At 42.5% G+C, this 21,456-nt stretch overlaps 1 protein-coding gene across 3 annotated transcripts in view; it reads left to right on the forward strand.

Moving 5' to 3' along the window:
* Positions 1–21,456, forward strand: part of RUNX2 (RUNX family transcription factor 2) — a 198,315-nt gene that overhangs the window by 168,885 nt on the left and 7,974 nt on the right. Inside the window, exons 7-8 of one of the 3 annotated variants that reach the window (XM_065400526.1) lie at positions 9,087–9,115; positions 20,021–20,037. The exons of the other annotated variants lie outside the window; for them this stretch is intronic. Of the exons in view, the coding sequence (XP_065256598.1) occupies positions 9,087–9,115; positions 20,021–20,037 (46 nt within the window). The remainder of the gene's footprint in view (positions 1–9,086; positions 9,116–20,020; positions 20,038–21,456) is intronic. 3 annotated transcript variants of the gene reach the window in all.

Below are 21,456 nucleotides of genomic sequence, written 5' to 3' on the forward strand. Positions count from 1 at the left end.
GGCCTCACATGCCACACCCACAGTCCCAGAATTCCCTGCTGGCCACATTCACAGTTATGTCATGCTTATATCAACATTATATCACCCTAGTCCCTGCTGCCTGCCTACATGGCTTTGTCTAGACCAATATTTAAGCTTGAGAAGGTGTTGGGTACCACATGCCAGCTAACACATTTTAAGGGTATGTCTACCCAACAGCTGGTGTAATTCGCAGCACAAGTAGACATACACACGCTCACTCTGCTCTAGCTATTGCCTAAAAATAGCAGTGTGGCCACAGTGGTGCAGACAGCGACTCAGGCTAACTGCCCAAGTACAATCCTGCAGACCACACGAGGACTTTTAGAATCAAGGCCTTCAGCAATTGCAGGCTTTGGCCAATACATGTTAAAAGAGTAGTAACATTAATACACAAGAACTTAGTCATGAAACATTTACGGTACCTGACACAAAAGCAAGGAAGTAAGTAAGCCAACTAACAGTACAAACCACAGGCACACCCATCCGCCGCTTCACCCTGCCACTACCACAGCTACCATACCTCACAGATCATAAACTTAACTCTGTCTGCTGGGGAATGCTAGCCTTCCAGCACCCCTTTTTACCAATGTATCCCCTACAACACACCAGACTACTGCTCAGTCTTCCCTTCTTCACCACACTACCCCTCTTAGCATTGTGAACTGTAGCAGTTTGATGTGTGGCCTCAGTCTCCAGACCTAGAGAATGATGGGAGATGGCATCCATTTTGAATTTCTCTGAATGAGAAGATTTTATGTCACCCTCTGCTGACAGATAAACTTTCATTTTTTTTAAAAACAGTTGCAAAAAGTCTCTTAAAACCTATATATTTCTTTTAAAAACTACCTATTGTACAAAATCCACTCAAGATTCTCCTATTTTTGGAAAGGTTCATACTGTTTCTCTTAAAAGATACCTGGCAAAAAGCAGGGACAAATTTTATCTAGAGCCCAGTTTCACACAGTACTGAGAACGGGCATAAAAATTTTGCATTGAAGGATCACCTGCCTGTAAAGAAAAAGAATGTATGCCCCATTTTAAGCCCATTTCAGAACTTAGACCTTAGTTCCTGCTGTACCATTGGGCAGTCTAGTTCCTCCACTAATGACAATTACTTGCTAGTTGTGGTATGTCTTCCCAGGTGACACCAGCACATTCAACCTCCTCTGTCACTGCCTTCTGCCAGTTCTTCCTTGGTCACCTCACTTTCTTTCCCCTCTCTTAGGTACATCGGGGGTTAGGTTGGGTTAACTATGTCACTACTAACTATATGGCTTTTTCACACACCCGAGCAACATAGCTGGGTCCACTTAGCTCTTTAGTGTATGCCTGGCCTTACTCTTTTTTTAAATGAAAACTGAGGCTCAAGAGCAAGTGAGAGGTTTGTCTGTTTCCCCGCTTCTCCTGGCTATTCCTTTGCACACCTCACTTTGGGAAACACTGAGCTAAACAGACAAAGGGAACTTCTGAAAGCTCAAGGGATTCTATAAGTAGAACCATAGAAGGGTAGAAATGTAGGGCTGGGATCTCAAGAAGTCATCAGGTCCAACCCCTGCTCTGTGGCAGGACCCAGTGAACTGAGATCATCCCTGAAAGGTGTTTGTCGAACCTGTTCTTAACAACATCCAGTGGCAGGGATTCCACAACCTACCTTGGAAGCTTATTCCAGAGCTTAACTACCCTTGTAGTTAGAAAGTTTTTTCTAATGTCTAACCTAAACCTTCCTTGCTGCAGATTAAGCCCATTGCTTTTTCTCGTACCTTCCGTGGACATGGAGAACAATTGATCACTGTCCTCTTTAAAGCAACCCTTAATATATTTGAATACTGTTATTAGTTCCCCCCCCCAGAGTCTTCTTTTCTCAAGGTACAGATGCCCAGTTTTTAAAATTATTCCTCATAGGTCAGGTTTTCTAAACCGTTTGTCATTTTTGTTGCTCTCCTCTGGACTCTCTCCAGTTTGTCAACATCTTTCCTAAAGTGTGGTGCCCAGAATTGGATGCAGTACTCCTGCTAAGGCCTCACCAGTGATGAGTAGAGGAGGACAGTTACCTCCCATGTCTTAAAAATGACACTCCTGTTAATACACCCCAGAATGATGATAGCGTTTTTTGCAGCTGCGTCACATTGTTGACTCATATTCAGTTTGTGATCCACTATAACCCTGAGATTGTTTTCAGCAGTACAACCACCTAGCCAGTCATTCCCCATTTTGTAGTTGTGTATTTGATTTTTTCCTTCCTAAGTGAAGTATTTGCATTTGTCTTTATTGAATTTCATCTTATTGAATTCAAACCAATTCTCCAATTTGTCAGTCATTTTGAATTCTAATCCTATCCTTCAAAGAGCTTTCAAGCCCTCCCAGCTTGGTGTCATCTGCAAATTTTATAAGCATACTCTCCACTCCATTATATAAGACATAAATGAAAATATTGACTAGTACCGGACTCAGGACTAACCCCAGCAGGATCCCACTAAATATGTCTCCCAGTTTGAAAGCAAACCATTGAAAGATCATACTCAGAGTAATTATCAACCAGTTGTGGACCTACCTTATAGTAATTTTTTCTAGACCACATTTCCTAGTTTGCTTATAAGAATGTCACGTGGGACTCAAAAGCTTTACTAAAAATCAAGATAAATTTGTGCTGTTCAGAAACAACTCTGTCATTTGCAGTTTGTACCTAAACCTGTGACTCATCGTATTTTTTTTTTAAAATGGCACTATTTATTTTGCAAACCACAGTTTGTCCATTTTTAGCCTCCTGCCCATTTAATCCCACCTAGGCATTATAGCCCCTTGGCACTGGCATGTAGAACATCAATGGGAGCTTCTCTCTACCGCGGAATCTCTCATTGGAGCTATTGTCCAGAAGCTGGGTTGCATGATCCCTGCCTTTAGGATATAGGCCAAATTTTTCAAATGTGGGTGGCCTAAAATTAGGCAGCTACATCCATATTTAGACATTGAAATAAATGGCCTGATTTTCAGAACCCAATTGAATTGAAGGACCCAATCCTTGTCCTTACTAAAACTCCATTTAATTTATTTTAAATTACCGTTGAGAAAGGAAATAAACAGGATAAATTGGGGCAGAGGGAAAGAGTTTTTATTTCAGAAGTATGGGATTTGTAAACAACAGAAAAGAAAGAAACAAGTGGAACTTGAAGTGGAATGAATTTGTTGCTGATACAGACAGGAAATAGCACACTCAAATATATGGGTATGTAGAGATATATTTTTATCTGAGTTTTCTTTGCAATGTGTTTTCTATTTAGGAAGTGTATCTAGATTTGCATCTGTTTCCAGAACTTGCTGCTAACAGTTAATAATGATGCCAAAACATACTTTAGTTCCAGCTTGAGACCAAATGATATTCATTTTTTGATTACTAATTTAGCATCTGATATTAATTAAGGATATTTTCCATAAGTACCAGGCCTTTTCTGAAGAGCTAATTAAAATTATATGAACTTAAACCGGAATAAGGTCTCATAGTCTGAACATTTCTGTAATGATTATTCTTACCCGCCTCTACTGGTTTTTGTAAATAGAATGGTAACTACTTGTAGGGCCAATGGAGCCGCCAGAGTCCAGAAACTTAAAGGACCTTATCCTGCAACCCTTAGTTATGAGAGTAGTATCACTAAAGTCAATGAACTACTCATGGGATGGCTCTAGGATTGGGCCCTCTTATCTTTTGTATATAGGCACATGTCCATGTCTTTGTCCTCCTAGTGATTGACACTGTAGGCCTGATCCTGTGCAGAACTGAGCTACACTAAGCGACACTTCCTTCCATTAAATTCAGCGGAACAGGGAGGGTGCTCAGCACCACAGGAGAGGCAGACAGCACTTTGTAAGATGGGAGCTGTTATTATTTGTGCACCCACAGTTACTGGGCTTGAGGGCACTCACATCTGAGATAAGGAAGAATAATTCCCTCCAGTGCAGGAATCACAAGATGAAATCCCCTGGCCTGTGTTACACAGAAGTTCAGACTAGATTATCATCATAGTCTCTTCTTGGCCTTAGAATCTATGGGCCCTGTACCTTGTTTAATCATTTACATCAGCTTGCACCAGTAGAAATGATTCCACAAGGTGCAAGACAGTGGAGAATCAGTCCTCTGAATGTATGAGTATGCTTGGTGCTGTGCAGAATACGCCGAAGACAACGCTCTTGTCTCCAAAAGCTTTACACTCTAAAGGGCACAACTCTGCAGCCCTGACTCACATGCAGCAATGCCAACTCAATAGACCAAATCCTCTCTTGGTGTAAACAGGTGCAACTCCATTGACTTTCAGTGCAATTTTACCCATTGACACCAGTGCAAAATTTGGCCTTTTATGAAGGTTGCAGAATTGGAGCCTAACAAACCATCCCAACACCCTTCTGAGGTGGGTGGGCTAGTATTTTTTATCTCCATTTTACAGATGGGGCAAGTGAAGGACCATAGAGACTAGACACTCTCCCACCCCCTGATTCAGAGTAGAACTTTTCAGATGAAAAGCAAAACTAGAAAGGTATTGGCTGAGAGATTAAAAAGAATGACTGATATTTGTGATAGAAATGGAAGATAAGAGCTGAGACAATGATTCACACTTCCTCTGGCAGAAAAAAGGACAGAACCTAGTCAGAGAGGAAGATAGGAGGGTACAGATGGAGGAGAATACCCCAAACTCCATTTTAAAGAGCAAGAGTAATAGGAGAGAAGCATTTTACACAAAAAAGGGAGACCCTCCGTGCCTAATAATATAGGTTTTAGGGCTGACACAAAAGGAAGAGTCAGAAGGAAGATAAAAGCAGGTGATGGCCTTTTGTTGGTCACTTGTGACTAGATCCACTCTACAGTGGGTGCAGAGTTTTTAAATTCTGCAGACATTCTGGTAAGTACTAAATGCAAAATTATTAGCATATTTGAAAAGCGAGGGGTTTTAGCGGCAATGGATTCTAGGGAGCAAATTGCAGTTGAGACCAGTTTAATATTTGGAACGTTTAAGTTTATTACTGCAGAGACTGAGACACAGGAGAGAGGTATGTGAAAGAGCCAGTTTCTATAGTGGGTCTTACGGATATAACAGAAGCTATAGAAAAAATTAAGATTAGGGTTAAAATCAGATTAGAGAGCTGAATTCAACAATTTAAATTTGCCAAAAGGCCAGAGCAGCGGTGTGCAAAACCATTCTACTCAGACCTCCGTACCTGGATTCAGCCCCACTTCATCTCACACCGTCCCAGTGTTTCATTAGAACTGTTTTGGGGGTGTATGCAAACTATCCACTGGAGCTTTTGGGGAAATTATTTTTCTCTACTTGGCTGCTCGCAGATTTTTTTCAAGCTGCTGTTCAAAGTGTAATTCAAATTTGAGCTGTATTCCATTGGGATGCATCACATGGTGGAAGTCATATGCCATTTCTCTGTCCCTAACTGGCTATGCCTATCTGATGAGATCAGGAAGGTCAGCTCAACAGGAATTATTTTCATCTGATTTATCAGTTAAGAGGCTATATTTCTTGTCCATTTGAAAAACTCCATTGAAAAACATTTTCACCCAGTCCTAGCCCATGTCTTGCAGGTGTTAGGCTAATACAGTAATTACCTTCTGAAATTCCTATGGGAATGGTTATGTTTTTATACTTGTCCTGACCTAAGTATCACTCACTTTTACAAAGGGAAACTTATTTGTTTCACTGATATTAGACCTGTCTTGTTGTATCAGACTGAGGTGGAGGAATATTATTCCTGGACAGAGGCACAGACATTCTCCTGCACTTTTTGCAATATGTTTGGCCATTCCCTTTGAAAAACAATCACAGTCAGCAAGGTCTTCAAAATTCAGGGCAAGGGGACATCATGAGTAAGCAAAAAGAAAAGAATTCTCTAGCTTGGGATTGCTTGGGCAAAAACAAAAATTCACAGTGTCAGCACAAACGTTGTGATACAAGACATCTGCACTGCCAAACAAACTGTGGAAATAGAGGATGATTTCATCTATTGAGGCAGTAAATTGTCATCAGATGGGTGCAGCCAACCAGGCATCCTAAGAAGAATCGGTTTAGCAGCCTCAGCCGTGAAAGACCTGCTTAGGGTCTGGCGCAAAAAGAAGGTGAAATTATATACAAAAATACAGATTTATCAAACCTGTGTACTTCCAACACTCTTACACGGCTCTGAAACATGGACATTGCTTAAACAAGACATAAAGAGGCTGGAAGCATTTCATATGCATTGCCAGCGGTGACTACTGGGCATAAGGTGGTTTGATTTTTATCAGTAATAGGGATGTATTTTTGAGAACTGGCCTTGAGAGGACTGAAGTCATCATTGGTCACTGCTGGTTGGTCCTTTTTGGTCATATAACCTGCCTCAGAGATGAAGTCCCTGCACATCAAGCCCTGAAGATTGGATGTGATTATACCTGATTAACTTGGGTGTATCAGGTCAGTAATAATCCTGTGGAGCTTTTAAACACCTGGCATAAAGCCAGACAATGTGGCCATGGACATTCAGCACTACAGACCCTCGCTATCGAAGCATACTGCTGTTGGGGTTCAAACCACTCCTACAGCCTTTGAGTTTAGAGCCCAGCCTCTCCAAAGCATCCTCCCTCTGTCTCTCAAACACCACGTGTATAGCCATTGGTGCCAGGGGGAGAGGCAGCGGAGCTGAACTTAACCCCTTGCTCACTGGGGAGTAGGTAATGCCCCTGCCACACAAAGAAGTTCTCCTTCAGAAGCAGAGACGTCATTTGCACCAAACCATTTTTGCAGTGTTTTCAACGGGATATAGCTGCACACAGAGGAGACGGCTGCAGGGTGTGCTTTACTTCGTCAACATTGTCCACCTTCCAGGCAGGCACTTCCACCTGCAAGCCTCATGGTATGATTGCTCAAAACTTTCTTTAATTGATCAAGCTCAACTGGGACCAAGCAGAAATCAGAGAGCCCCATGTCAGGGCTGAAGGCTGGAGTCCAGATCCCTGCAGGAAATGCAGACGCTGTTGCCAACTGCAGAGTGTAAGATGCTTTGTCAGGTACTGAGATTGACGATGCTGAAATGGCAGCCATTACTGAGGATGATGGAGAGGGGGAATGCCATGCTTAGATATCCCAGTGATGAGATGGATGGGTGAGGGGGATGAACTGAGGGATAGCCAAACTGAGGCAGAGAGTCAACGACATCTTTGAGACTAGGAAGAGGAAGCACAGTCTGATTCTTTGCACTGTGGTGGCTATAGACGTGGAGCTCCCACTTTCATGTGCTAATTGGACTGTGGCATACATGAAATACTCCTGCTTTCTGTACAGCATATTGGCACTGGCAGTAGAGGGGCCACTGGAAGCTGATTCTCCTCTCAGGAGTACTTATGTTGAAGTCAGTGGACTAACACCTGTGTTTAAACAGCGTACAGTAATTAAGAGGAAGTTGTGTGGAAGGTCCTTCTCTTGCTTGTCTTTGCCAATTGGCATCACATGCTTGTTACTGGAGGAGGTGCAACATGGAATGTCAGTATCCGCATCTGCACCAACAATGTGTCTCTCTCAGTTGGCAAGGGACTAAAGAAAGCGGTCACCGTCTGGGAAGTTTGTTAATGACGCCACATGAACAATTTGCACTGTATGTCATTGATGGGTTAGCTGGGATATCACTCTCAAACGCCTGGGCACCTCTGCTTTATGGCGTCACCTTCCAAACAAGCATTGTGTTTAATACAAAAAACACCTCTTAACATCTGGACCTGTGGCGGCAGAACGTTGTGAAGGGTGTGGGTGAAGGGAAACCACCTCATGTGAATTCATGCTGTGAGGCCAAGTGCCTGTGTTGTTCTGAAAACAGAGCAACATCGGCCCCAGCAATGTCCCCAGGAAAAAGTAGCGTATGGGACCTAGGAGACTCTTGGGAGATGATAGCATGATGCACTGAGAAACACATGGCCCAGCCCAGGGCTATTTTAATTCCATGCCTGATGAAATTCTGGCATATGCTGCTCTTTTCAGTTGTGGAAGCAGAGGGGTTCCAAGAGCTGATGTTGGTTACAGCTTTGTATTTGCAAGTTCCAAGTTGCATTTTGTTTTTCTTGACAAAGGCTTTCCCAGAGCAGTGCACACTGCCTGGACCAGCTGTGGAGGTACACACACTGGTTTGCCTTACTAGAGACATGGGGCTAACGATCAAAGCAATGATTACGTTTGAGAGGGGCTGCTAAGCCATCTTTGGAATTATCATCCAGCCACCTACCATTGCCATATTGTAGCCACTTATGATTTGTATTGTGGTAGCACCTAGGAGCCACATCATAGACCAGGACCCATCGTGCTTGGTGCTGTACAAACATGAGCAGGGCAGGAAGGGGTCACAGGCGAAGGCTCTGCCCCAGAGAGCTTACAATCTAAATGCAAGACAAGATGGATACACAGTGGGTGAGGTAATATCTTTTGTTGGACCAATTTCTGTTTGAGAGACAAGCTTTAGAGCTGACACAGAGCTCTTCTTCAGCTCTGGGAAACTTACTCAGAGTGTCACAGCTCAATACAAGGTGGAATAGATTGTTTAGCTATGACACTCTGAGTAAGTTTCCCAGAGCTGAAGAAGAGCTCTGTGTAAGCGCGAAAGCTTGTCTCTCTCACCAACCAAAGTTGGTCCAATAAAAGTTATTGCTTCACCCCCCTTTTCTCTCTAATGTTCTGGGACCAACACGGCTACAATAACACTGCATACAAAGATGGATACAGACAGACAGATGGAACACAAGGAAACTGTGAGGCAGTATCAGTCAGCATGATAAGCAGCACGCCAGCAGCCTACCCATTGTCAAGTTTTTTCAGGTGTCATGACAAAGGAGAGTTTGAAGGAGGACAGTGGCATAGCTCTGTGGATGTGTACATCTTCCCAAGAGTGAGGGGAAGCATGGGAGAAAGCACAGAGTGCTTGTTTGAAAAATGTAACAAGTAGACAATGGAAACTGGTGACACTGGAAGCTGGGGATTGGTCCTGCTTTGAGCAGGGGGTTGGACTAGATGACCTCCTGAGGTCTCTTCTAACCCTGATATTCTATGACATAGGCCGATTGTAGCTGGGAGTCAACATTTCAGTAGTGAAAAAGAGACAATGAGGAGGGTTGGAAAGAAGACAAGTAGCTTATGTTTGAAGCGATGGAGAAAGGGGGCACTCAGTGCTGGTAGCCTTCTGAGCAAAATTCAGGGGGGCAGCAGCCTAGCAGGCTGATTGACCAACACTTCTCTTTCCTCTTGATTCATGATGTTATATGGGGTGGTTCAGGTGTACAATGGCAGCTTTCTCCATGTATGCTGCTTCATTATTGTTAAAATATATTCATATTACAGTAGCACCTAGAGATTTCAACTGAGCTCAGGCCACATTTTGCTAGGCTTTACAATCTAAATAAACACAGGAAGTAGCAGAATTATCAGCCTCCCAGTTCTACAGATGGGGTACTGAAGTGCCGAGAGACCAGATGACTAGCCCAAAGTCACACAAGGAGTCTGTGACAGAACAGGGTATTGAATCCAGACTTTCTGAGTCAAGGGCCGGAGCCTTTACTCCCAGAACATCCTTTCTCTCATAATTCAGATGTGGTATCTCCCTGTGCACTGCTACCCTCAGCTGTTTTTATGTGGCAGAACAACTGGTGTATTCAGATGTTGCTTTGTGCACAAAGATCATTTTCACCTGGGCAAATGGGAGTGGCCCCCATGACTCCCATAGTACACATGTTCCTACATAGAAAACTCACTTTATTCTCTGAAACATCTGTGGTACCCTGCTGTGGAAAAGGCTATATTTTGCAGCTCACGTGTGAGTTTCTTAACATGGCGAGACCTTAGTGTCTCCAGAACTGAGGCCAAGTCACTGCACATGATGCAATTGGGGAACCCCACTGGAACTGCTGCATCTGCTAGACCTTACAGGGCGATAACAGCACAGTCTAGTGGCGTGAGCAGAGGTCTGGGAGCCAGGCTCTCCCAGGTTATATTCCAGATCCACTGCCACAATGCATGTGCTTAATGATAGTTTTTATACTGCGGTGGTAACTTTCAGCTGAGTACTGTACAAACATAAATTCTGCCTCAAACCCTCTTTCCTTCCTGTCAGGTAGGCTTATCCCATCTGCCATTGGCAGCACTTCGGCTTGGAGAGATTAAGGCCAACATTTAAAAGTGTGGGAGCTTACAGTCAAGTATGTATAATCCACGTATAGGCACCTAAACAGGTGGTCTGATTTTCATTTTCCCATTCGTGGCACCCAGGTTTGAAAACAGTGACCCAAGTGATTTGCCCAAGGCCACCCAGTGAGTCAGTGGCAAATAGTATCAGAACTCAGGCTTCTGACTCCCAGTTGTAGACTGTACTTAACCCACTAACATTAAACCATTTCCTCCCACTCCCCCAAACTCACCTTCTTCGGGCCACTTCCCTGCTTTCTTGATGTGTGAAATTGGAATAACAACCCTCACCTATGTCACAAGGAGGCTCCGTGGATTAATTTGTTTATATCTGTACATCTCTTTGAAAATGTAAAGAACTATGGGCTAGTTTAATGAAGTTGTGTATCTGAATTCCTTCGTCAGCTTTGAAAATCCCCACCTAGCTCAGTAGCATTAATATTTGGTGCAGCTTGACGGAGCAGAAAGTAGCACTGCATTAAGACAGCAAACAGCTCTGCTGCCTTCGGTGCATCTAGGAGGACCCTCGACCCAACAGGCAAAACCCAGACAGAGTGAAAGATGCTTAGGTGGAAAGGTTGAGTAGAACTAGTGAGAGAGTTCCCCTTGGCTTTTGTCTAGCTGAAAGGTGGTAACCCTGGCCAGCCAGCATAGAGCTGCCAAGCCAATAGGTACATACACTAGATCAAGAAGCCAATGAAGTATACGTATTTAAAACAAAGCCTTGCCTCAAAACAAAGACAATTCCCAGACAAAAGCTTTGTTAAGATGGAGGTCAGGTTTAAATGTATCACTAATTTATGTGGGGTTAGGAGGAGGAAACCATACTGGAATGCTGCAGATTAAAAAAAAATCTGGAAACCATGGATGTCTAATGTAAGATTCAGTTTTTTTAAAAAAAGGAGACTGCACTAAAAGTGCTTGAGAAGCAATGAGTGTTTTAGGAATACAGCTGAACGGTAGGAACTGGAGTTGCTGACCATGAATTGGGAGCCGAAACAATTTTCACAGTGTACAAGGGTTTCAGAATGCTGAATAGCCCCACAATAGACATAAGAGGCAGGCGAGGGGTTGTGGACCTCCATGAGAAGGAACATAGAAAATTAATCAGCCTCTAGGACACAGCTTGCACAAAATGACAAATGGACCATGAGCTAGGACTCAGAATTTAGAACTGGTGGTTAGGGGAATAGTCTATTGACTAGGATAAGGTGTCAGATGCCCGAGGAGCACAAGGAGATCTTCTGACATAAAATCTGCAGTGAGATGATCTAAGAAAGTGAGATTTAAGGGCAGCAGAAACACGAGATAGGAATTGTTGAAAGAATCATCTAGAGCACTAGAGACCTGTGATGTGGATCCTGGCAGGTCGGGAGGAGCCACAGAGGAATCCTGGGTGGGGGGAGAGGGGGCAGGAGAAGGCAACTCCCCCCCCCCCCTTTTAAACATATATTTTTTAAGGGTTTTTTGTCTTCCTTTTGATTCATGCTAAAAGGCAGCCTACAATTTTTATGGGTGAAAGGGAGGGCAGAAAAAACTCTCGGTACCACAAAACTCTCTGAGTCAGCAGTGTGCCCTTGTTGCCAAGAAGGCTAATGGCATATTGGGCTGCATTAGTAGGAACATTGCCAGCAGAATGAGGGAAGTGATTATTCCCCTCTATTCGGCACTGGTGAGGCCACATCTGGAATACTGCGTCTAGTTCTGGGCCCCCCATGACAGAAAGGATGTGGACAAATTGGAGAGTCCAGCTGAGGGCAACGAAAATGATTAGGAGGCTGGGGCACATGACTTACGAGGAGAGGCTGAGGGAACTGGGCTTATTTAGTCTGGAGAAGAGTGAGAGGGGATTTGATAGCAGCTGAAGGGGGGGTTCTAAAGAGGATGAAGCTAGGTTGTTCTCAGTGGTGGCAGATGACAGAATAAGGAGCAATGGTCTCAAATTGCAGTGGGGGAGGTCTAGGTTGGACATTAGGAAACACTATTTCACTAGGAGGGTTGTGAAGCACTGGAATGGGTTACCTACGGAGGTGGTGGAATCTCCATCCTTAGAGGTTTTTAAGGCCCGGCTTGACAAAGCCTTGGCTGGGATGATTTAGTTGGGGATTGGTCCTGCTTTGAGCAGGGGGTTGGACTAGATGACCTCCTGTGGTCTCTTCCAACCCAATGATTCTATGATTCTAATTAGGATCCATCTGTACTGGGCTCCAAAATGAGCTAAGAAACTGGGTTTAAATATGATCCCAGCCCAACTTGTTCCTAGTTTGGCCCAGCCAGTGCAGATGTGCCAAACTGGGTTGGAACAGTGTTTAATAAAAGGCCTCTAGCCACAGTCCCACATTAGGCCATGGCTACTTGGTGAGTTACTACGTGGCAAGCTAGGGTGTGAATCTACAGCACACCAGCTCACCACGCAGTAACATCCCATGTGCTACAGCGCATTGAAAGTCCCGGAGTGCAGCTTAGCCTGCTACTCCGTGAAAGCACAGTAGGCTAAGCTGCACTCCGGGACTGTCAGTGTGCTATAAGCAGCGTTCAGCCCGGACATGGCTGCACCGCAAGCTGGTGCACTGTAGAGTCACAGCATATCTTCCTGCACAGTAACTCACTGTGTAGACAAGGTCTTCGAAACGGAGTTTAAACTCAGTGCCTTAGGGCTGCTCGTGGCCAACTTCTGAATTTCTTAGCCCCTTTCTGTTGTGCCTGTGAACTGGAGAAGTTTGGTTTAAGACCGCTTTAGCTCTATCTCTGAGAGCAGTTGAAGGCCACGGAAGATAATACGGATTGATCACTCTTACCCTTCACATCTAAAATGTTCTTTATATATTGTGACTGAACGTGAAAGTTTATCTTAAGCAGAGTTCTCCCCAGGCTCTCTGTTTCCCACATTTTGTTCAACTTAATCTGCTGAAGAGCTTTTCTAAGATATTATTGGCTTGGTTTTGCCTCTGGTCTTTCTACCTCTAGCACTTTCCGTGAGAAAATCTCAAAGCAGTTCACAAACTTTAATTAATTAAACCTTGTCAGGCAGGTAACATACTAGAATGCCATGTGACAGGTGGCAAAACATAGGCAGAGAAATTAAGTGATTTGCTGAATGTCACACAGCAGGTCAATGCCAGAGCCAGAAAATAACTCCGCTGTAAGGACTGTGTTGCATTCCCTCTCTGTAAGCAGCTGCAGCGATTGGATGAGAAGAGGATGCTTTCAAAACCTCCCTTTCTCCTCCCTTGCAGTCATCCTGAACAATATTTCCATGTATCAGAGGGGTAGCCGTGTTAGTCTGAATCTGTAAAAAGTAACAGAGGGTCCTGTGGCACCTTTAAGACTAACAGAAGTATTGGGAGCATAAGCTTTCGTGGGTAAGAACCTCACTTCTTCAGATGCAATATTTCCATGACACTCCCATCTCCAACTGGCCTGGGAAGGAGACATCCCAAGGCCTCTTGACATCGGGCCAACTCAGCTAATGTTTTCTTAGAGAATAATGATTCATCCCAGTAGTGCTGTAGTAACTAAGTACTATGCAGGCTAAAAACCCAGTCCCCTTCTTCCTCATCACTGACCTCTGGGAGGATAAAAGCCAAATGCAAAAGCTCCCCTGCGGAGCAGGAAAAACTATTTTGAGGCTTTCTCTATATTCAAAGTTGAAACTGGTTAAATTTTAAATCAGTTTAAAAACTGATCTCATTAGACTGGTGCAAAACCGTGCATGGATGCTCTGCATCCAATTTAAATTTGGCTTATAGTGGTTTAGCTGAATTCAGCAAGGAATAGAGTTCAGGTTTGTGTCAAATGAAGAATGTCCGTTCATGGATTTGCATCAGTTTAACTAAATTGGTTGAACAATCACACCTTTCATTGCACCGGGACCGCTTTGAATACAGACACAGGGTAACATTTTCAGAAGTGACTTAGGCACTTTGGAGCCTACAGCTTTGGTCCACACACACTTTTGTATGTTGGTTAAGGGTGTGACTTTTTACCAATATAGTTATATGGGTACAATCCCTAGTATAGACACGCTTATACTGACATAAAGGTGCTTTATACTGCTATAGGTTCTTTCCCTTCCCATACTGGAATAATCTATATCATAATAAACCCATTCATACTGCTATAACTGCGTCCACACATGGGGAGGTTGTATTGCTTTAATTATATTGATATAGATAAAATTAACTGTACTGATATAGTTAAAGTGGTACAACTTTTGCGTGTAGACAAGACATAAGTTTCATTGAATGGCGGTGGGACATAGGCTCCTAAGGCCCAGATCCTCAAAGATAATTTAAGCTCCCATTAGGAGTTTGGTGCTTAACTACCTCTGAGGATCTGGGCCTAAGTGTCTAAGACCATTTTGAAAATGGAGGTTCCTAAGTCACTTAGGCACTTTTGAAAATTTTACCCAAAGCCTGCTGCCAATAACAAGATGGTTTGGGCATCACTTAGGAAAATCACTTTATGCTCACCATCATCAAGGTAAAGGGGAAAAATTAACTTGGCTCGCTCTGCTTTGCCAGTAGAGTTTTCTTTCCATTGTTTGAGCTGCAGCTGTGTATTTTGCCCTGCACGAGATGGCCTGACCTAAGATAGTCATATCGTTTTCCATGAAATTCACAAGCAGTCTACATGTTAAACTCCCCACTCAGCACAGTAGCTGCAGCTCCTGCTTCTACAGCTTCAGTCTTGTTGTCTTCCGCATAGTTCTTTCTCTGAAACCAAGGAGTTGCTTTCAGACACCTTAGTACAGAATTAGGTGTGTCTGTTTACATTCAGGAGACAGAGAACTTCATACCAGGGGGGAAGAAAAAAAACAAGGGCATTGGAAATGGAAAGAGATGGAGGTTGAAAATTTATGTTTAAGAGACAAAGATTATTTCAATACTAGAACAGTATGTTTTTATTTGTTTACATTAGACATGAAGTCCTTTTATATATGCATGGAACAAAGAGGTACCTTTTCTACCCTTTTGTACTATACTGTTTAGCTAGAATAAGGAGAAACTTGTACTGAGTTGGGAGTTTAAGTTTTTGCCAAAAGCATAACAATTTGTAGGGTTTGATTTTTCCCTGAAAAAAAAAACCCAAAATGCTTTAAGAACAAGGCCCTCAGTAACCAAAATATGTTTGTTTTTGTTTAAATCACTCAGCAGAGAAATCATCTCTTGTCCATTGTTAAAAGGGAGGTTTAAATCAAAGGAAAATTCTACATATTCTAAAATATACAGACAGCTCTTTGAAAGCAAAGCCAAACAAAACTTTAAGAGAGACCTTTTCCTTGATGCAGAAGTTTTGAGTTAGTTTACTGTGCCGAGCTCTAGTGGAAAGAACAGTCTGAAAAACAAATCTCAGATCTAGTTTTGGAGGCGGAAGTTGAGAAGCGCATTGTATTAATGGTGTATGAGACTCTTTCAGAGTTTCCAAGCTAAGTCTTAGCAGCAGCAGCAGTAGAAACAAGCTTTAAAATTCATTGGGATTTTATTTTCCAATTTCACTTTTGGAGATCGAAGCAAGCTCCAACCTGGCTACCCGAGAACTTGATTCTCTCACTCTTATGTTGGGTGATCCTTTTGTTTCACAAGTAGTCTTACTGAAAACACAGGGACTGTCTGTGGAATAAGTTACTACTCAGGAGAGTAAAGGTGGCATGATCTGATCCACATTAAGGGCTACTGCCAAATTCCCATCATATTTGCTAGTGAAAAAAATGTAAAATCGCTTTAATAAAAGATGCCCTCAACATCTCTTCTGTTCCTGGTTTAAATGTCCCTATACACTCAGTGCATGATTCCCCCATGTTCCCTACATCCTCGGCCAGCCAATTATTTGACTTAAGACTCAGATTGGGATGTGGGTTGCTGCTCTGTTCTTCCACCGGTAATTCTGCCTCTAAGTCCTTACTATGCTGTTGGTTGAACTGCAGTGCAGCCTCCATCTCAGTGTTTGGGGTCCATAATAAGTGGCTCCTTCCTAAGCTAGATCCAGAACTACTCCTCCATCCCTCGTCACATGTAACTTTCAGCAAGGCAGGCTCAGGTCTGCTCCTGAACTTTAAGTCTCCTGCCACTGGAGCACATCAGCCCTGCCAGCTCATAAACCCTGCTTTCCGTATGACCCTGTTACAACCAATATGGGCCAAAGGAAACCATAAGGCTGTCCCATCTGAATGCACCTTTTCTGGAGAGATTTACTTTAACCAACCATTTATCATTTAACTACAATTTTGAAAACTATCTTAATTGACCACACATGTTATCAAACCAGAGGCTGCCTCCTGACCCCATACACACACTTCGCCCACCCCTCACCTCCACAGTGTTTTTAGCAACACTTCAGAAAGAGCTAATTAAGCGCCTGCAAACCAATGCCATGACAAAATAGTTCCTTCTGATTGATAAGAACATCAGTAAAAAAGCTATATTGAGGAGGGGAAGGTTTTCCCTTTTTTTTTTTTTTTTTTTTTTTTTGTGGCTTCATGTTTTGGTAGCCATAAGTCATTAGTGGTTTTTAATTTTTTTTTCTGAAACTGAAATAAGGGCTGAAAGGGTGGATTTATCTTTTTTTTTTTTTGGCTAATCTGAGGCATGCCGCCACATCTGAAGCCACTTGGCTCATTATGGATTTCATGGAAACTGATTCCCTGAAAGTGTTTCCATGTGTGTGTTCCCAATATATCCCATCCTCTTCTAAATGGGAGTACAAACTCGCGCACGAGCTGGAAATGGCTTCAGGATGTGACAGAAAAGTCATATGACTGCAGTGGCACTGTGTGTGGCCTTTTCTAAAAGACACCATGTCTTGTGTGTTGGCTTCCGTCCTACAGTAGATCCAGTTTCAAAGAGTCTCTTCCTTCCCGGTTTCTTAAAAGTTCTTAATCAAGAACCAGCAAGGAATCCTCTGTCTTTCTTTCCACAAAAGGGAAGTATATTATTTGAACAGGATACTAATAGAAAATTTGGCAAGGGAGAAAAAAAGAGGGGGTTTAAAGGTTGAAGTTACAGTGAAATGCCAAGATTTATTTTCCTCTTTGCACAGCATAGTTTCGTTGCCTGTGCTTGAGGATCAGATGGAATTTGAGAGTTGCTAGCATGCAGTGGAAAAGTACAATTCATGACAACATGGGAAACAAATATTTATATTGGATTGTTAAGGCACATTTGTCTGCAATAATAATAATAATAAACTAGACTCCTAACCCCCATTGTATATTATCTTCCCATTCATGGGAGTTGCACAAAATTATTATACAGAGACTCTCTATTACTGTACATTAAAGATCTCATCCCTGTGGCTTCATTCTCCTGGTGTATATAGCTCTGTTTAGATTACTTGTGGCACCTTAGAGACTAACAAATTTATTAGAGCATAAGCTTTCGTGGGCTACAGCCCACTTCTTCGGATGCTGTAGCCCACGAAAGCTTATGCTCTAATAAATTTGTTAGTCTCTAAGGTACCACAAGTACTCCTATTCTTTTTGCGGATACAGACTAACACGGCTGCTACTCTGAAATCTGTTTAGATTGCGATCCAATAAATCCTCAAACATTCCCTGTAGTCCATTGTAGCTGGGGCTGGTGAAAAACTGCAGCAACTAAAATTCAAGTGGTGAAACTTTTGGGAAACTGAACAGGGTGTGCATGTTTCATGTGTGAGTGACATCACAAAGTATTGGCCCTTTTTTTTTTTTTTTTTGCACAGCATTGTAGATTTGCCACACTGCTTGTGATATTTCCAAGAAGTATTATATATGTACTGCTTCCATCATACTGCACCGATTGCCTCCATTAATAGATAGGTACAAGTAGTGATGAGCCCTTGTGTAAGAACTTAGTTTCAAGAGGGTTTGATGATCTTCTGCACTTCCTGCCTTCAACTGCTATGAGTGTTGCTGTGCACAGTTAACTGTTAAAGAGTTGGTGCATTTCACAGCAGAAGCTGATATACTATGTTATTACAGTATCAGAGGGGTAGTCGTGTTAGTCTGGATCTGTAAAAAGCAACAAAGAGTCCTGTGGCACCTTATAGACTAACAAATGTATTGGAGCATAAGCTTTCGTGGGTGAATACCCACTTCGTCAGATGCCCTATGTTATTACAGTGGTGGGAGAAGTGCTTTATATGACAGACTCCATCTTATATATCTATAAGATCACATCATCCAGTGCAAAAATAGTGGGGAATAGTTATTTGTGGGGGTATATTATATAAAAAAGACTAACAAATAACTTTTTGATGCATAAAGGTGTCAAAGCTTTTAAATTCTATTGTCTCAGCAGCCAGCTCTGTCCCAACATTAGAGAACGTTGAAATTTCTAACCAGTCGAGCTGGCTGAGAATGAATCCCTCTCATCCCCAAAATATAACCAGTTCCTTCTCTCCACCATGATCACACAGGGCCAACATGTGGATTGTGGGGAAGATTACCAAGATGGGATAGTGAAAACTAGAGAAGACAGCAAGGAGCCTAATCAAGCGAGTTGAATGGGCAGCATTTGATGGCAGATGAAATTCATTCTTGACAAATGCAAGTGTAAACTACATTTACACAGTGTGCACTCTGTCCCCCTCTAGGGGCTGGGCCTGTATAGAAAGGTTTAGGAGTCTGCTATAGCCTTTGCACCAAGGTACTTTGAGTGTCTACCACCTGAGCTACAGCCCCATACTTTTAGAACCAGCGATCCCTGTTTCGATCCCTGCTGTCAGCAGCCTGGCCAGGGGTGCTGTGCTGTACAAGGCATTGAATGTTAGAAGGAATTTCTACTCATTCAAGTTGCTGGGTCCTAAATTAACTAACCACCCAGGAAAAAGTCCTTGGTGTCATTGTGGACAGCTCAGTGAAAACCAGTGCACAGATATGCAAAAGGGGCCAAAATAATTAAAATACATAAAGAGCCAGGAGTTCCTCTCTTCTTCCTGTGCAGCCACTGTAGCAGAAACATCCTGTTAAGGGAGTAGGGTGGGTAATGATAGAGCCTATGCTGGATAAAATGGGAAAATGAAAAGAGACACCACTTTACCTGCTAAGCAACCTGACAGATATCCCTGGGAATCACTCTCCTTTGTTGTATACTTGATACTTTGACGGTTGATATTAGATGAACCAAAGTGCTTGGGGGCTACACAAAAAATTCAAAGAAAACGTCTATCTAATCTATCTATATAACTAAAGAATAGATTGCATTTTAATGTGCCACTCAGCATGCCTAAGCACCAAAACACACAAGTCAGTGTTAAAAAAAAGTGAAATATCATTAAAATTCACATGCGAATAGAGGAAGTGCAAGGCCAGGAAGACGCTATGCAATGGAACAGCTATGAAGGAGTTAAAATGTTCAGTTGAGTTTTGTTAGACTGCTGTGCTCAATAATATTACAGTTTAAATGGTCCCACCTAGGCTTTGAAGTTTACACCTCGTTGAAGTGAATGGGGAAGCAGTTCATACCTCTACTGCTGCTATTGTTTGCCTGGAGACAGAGTTTTGGTGTACAAAACTGATTTAAAAATGCAATTTGAAAATATTTAACACGTGTTAAGTAAAAATATATATATACTTTTTGAATGCCTCAAACAACAAGGAGGTATTTGGCGCAGTTTGTTTAAACTAAGCTTTTCATGCACACAGGATAACTACAGTGTAACCCTAAGGAGTTTTCCCCTAAAACCCCAATCTTGTAATCCCACTTGTGCGGATGGAACATTTTGCATTTCAGTGGAACTCCATGCCAGTTCACTTGTGGGGATCTGATTTCAGAATTGGGGCCTGTTTTAAACAAGATACAAAAAGTGAGTAACAAACAGAGGGCTTGCAGAAAGGAGGACAAAGCTGGTTTTGTTTTGTTAGGGTATCAATAAAACGAGATATTTAATTAAATTAGTATTCCATGCCGGACACCTTCCTAACCATTATCAGTGAGCAGTTTATCGTGGGCATCTCTGCAGAAGTATGTTTTAAGAAGGGCAGGGAGGTAACCTTAGATTTTAGTGTGGAGAATACATTCCATACATAGGGAGCAGCATGGAAGACATAATGATGGTAACCCCAAAGCCAGGGCTTGATCCCACTCCCATTGACTTTAATGGGATTTGGCTCAAACCCCAAGTGAGTTCCATATGAGTTGGGGTTTTTTAATGAAAGTTGTGTACAGCTCCAATAAAAATAAATGCACCTCATTAGTATTGTTATTAAAATATTTTCAGCTCACCTATAACAAGGCAGCTATGCATCGGTGTACACTGTCTCCATATTGGAGAAGGCTAAAAATGTCATTTTAAAAAGTCTCTCGTTCTATAGAAGATGGGTTCTCAATTTGGAAGTTTCAAACAGGTTTCAGGGGGTCACAACAACCTTCCCTTCCTTTATGACTAGATGGAAAGGGGAATCCCAGAACTTTACTTTGTTGTCAATTGGGCATCACAGTATAGAAAAGGATGGAACACAGCAAAAAAAATTGTGGGGAGCATCTTTCCCCAATTCACTTTTTTAAAAAACGATGTTCCTGATCTTCTGGCCTTGCTCAGAATATATAGTTTTGTGACAGCATAGCTTGCTGAGAAATCCTTAATTACAGATGTACTTGGTTGGTGATAGAAAGTAATAGCTATACAGGCTTTAAAGTATTTTAAAAAACAAAATCCCAGACCTCACAGAATGTTACTTTCATGAAGTAAAAATGATGAGGATCATTTGTGTGAGTAATGACATTAATAATAATTACTGACAATTTGCGTTTCTCTACCACGAGGCAGCTATGAAGTGCTTTACAAACGTAGACCCAGGATTTCGTAAGAATTAGCACAAGCAGTAGGAAATTATTATTCTCCCTTCAAAATGGAGAATCTGAGGCACTGAGAAAAAACAAAATGATGATGATAATTATTTCCATAGCACCAAAAATCCCCAATCTAGCAAACATTCACACACATGCTCAACTGTATGCATGCAAGTCGTCACGTTGAGCTCATGCAGAAAGTTAAGCTTATGTGTAAGCGTGTCTAGGATCAGAGCCTAAGGGTGCATGCCAATTAACAGACATAAAAGGAGGCAGCATGTGCCACATGGAAATTACAGTCTGAGGAAGAGACGACCTGGGCCTGCCGATAGTGTGTGTGTATGGGGGGAGAGGGGGACAGAGTGAGGGCAGCTGGCTTCAGCAGTGTTACTGAGCATGCTCAGTCCATTTGAGCATGCTCAGTACAAGCCAGGCCGCAAATCTGGGGTAGGGGGGCATATGACCCCGCAACCCCC

Source organism: Emys orbicularis, chromosome 3, assembly GCF_028017835.1.
Source record: "Emys orbicularis isolate rEmyOrb1 chromosome 3, rEmyOrb1.hap1, whole genome shotgun sequence".
NCBI lineage: Eukaryota > Metazoa > Chordata > Testudines > Emydidae > Emys > Emys orbicularis.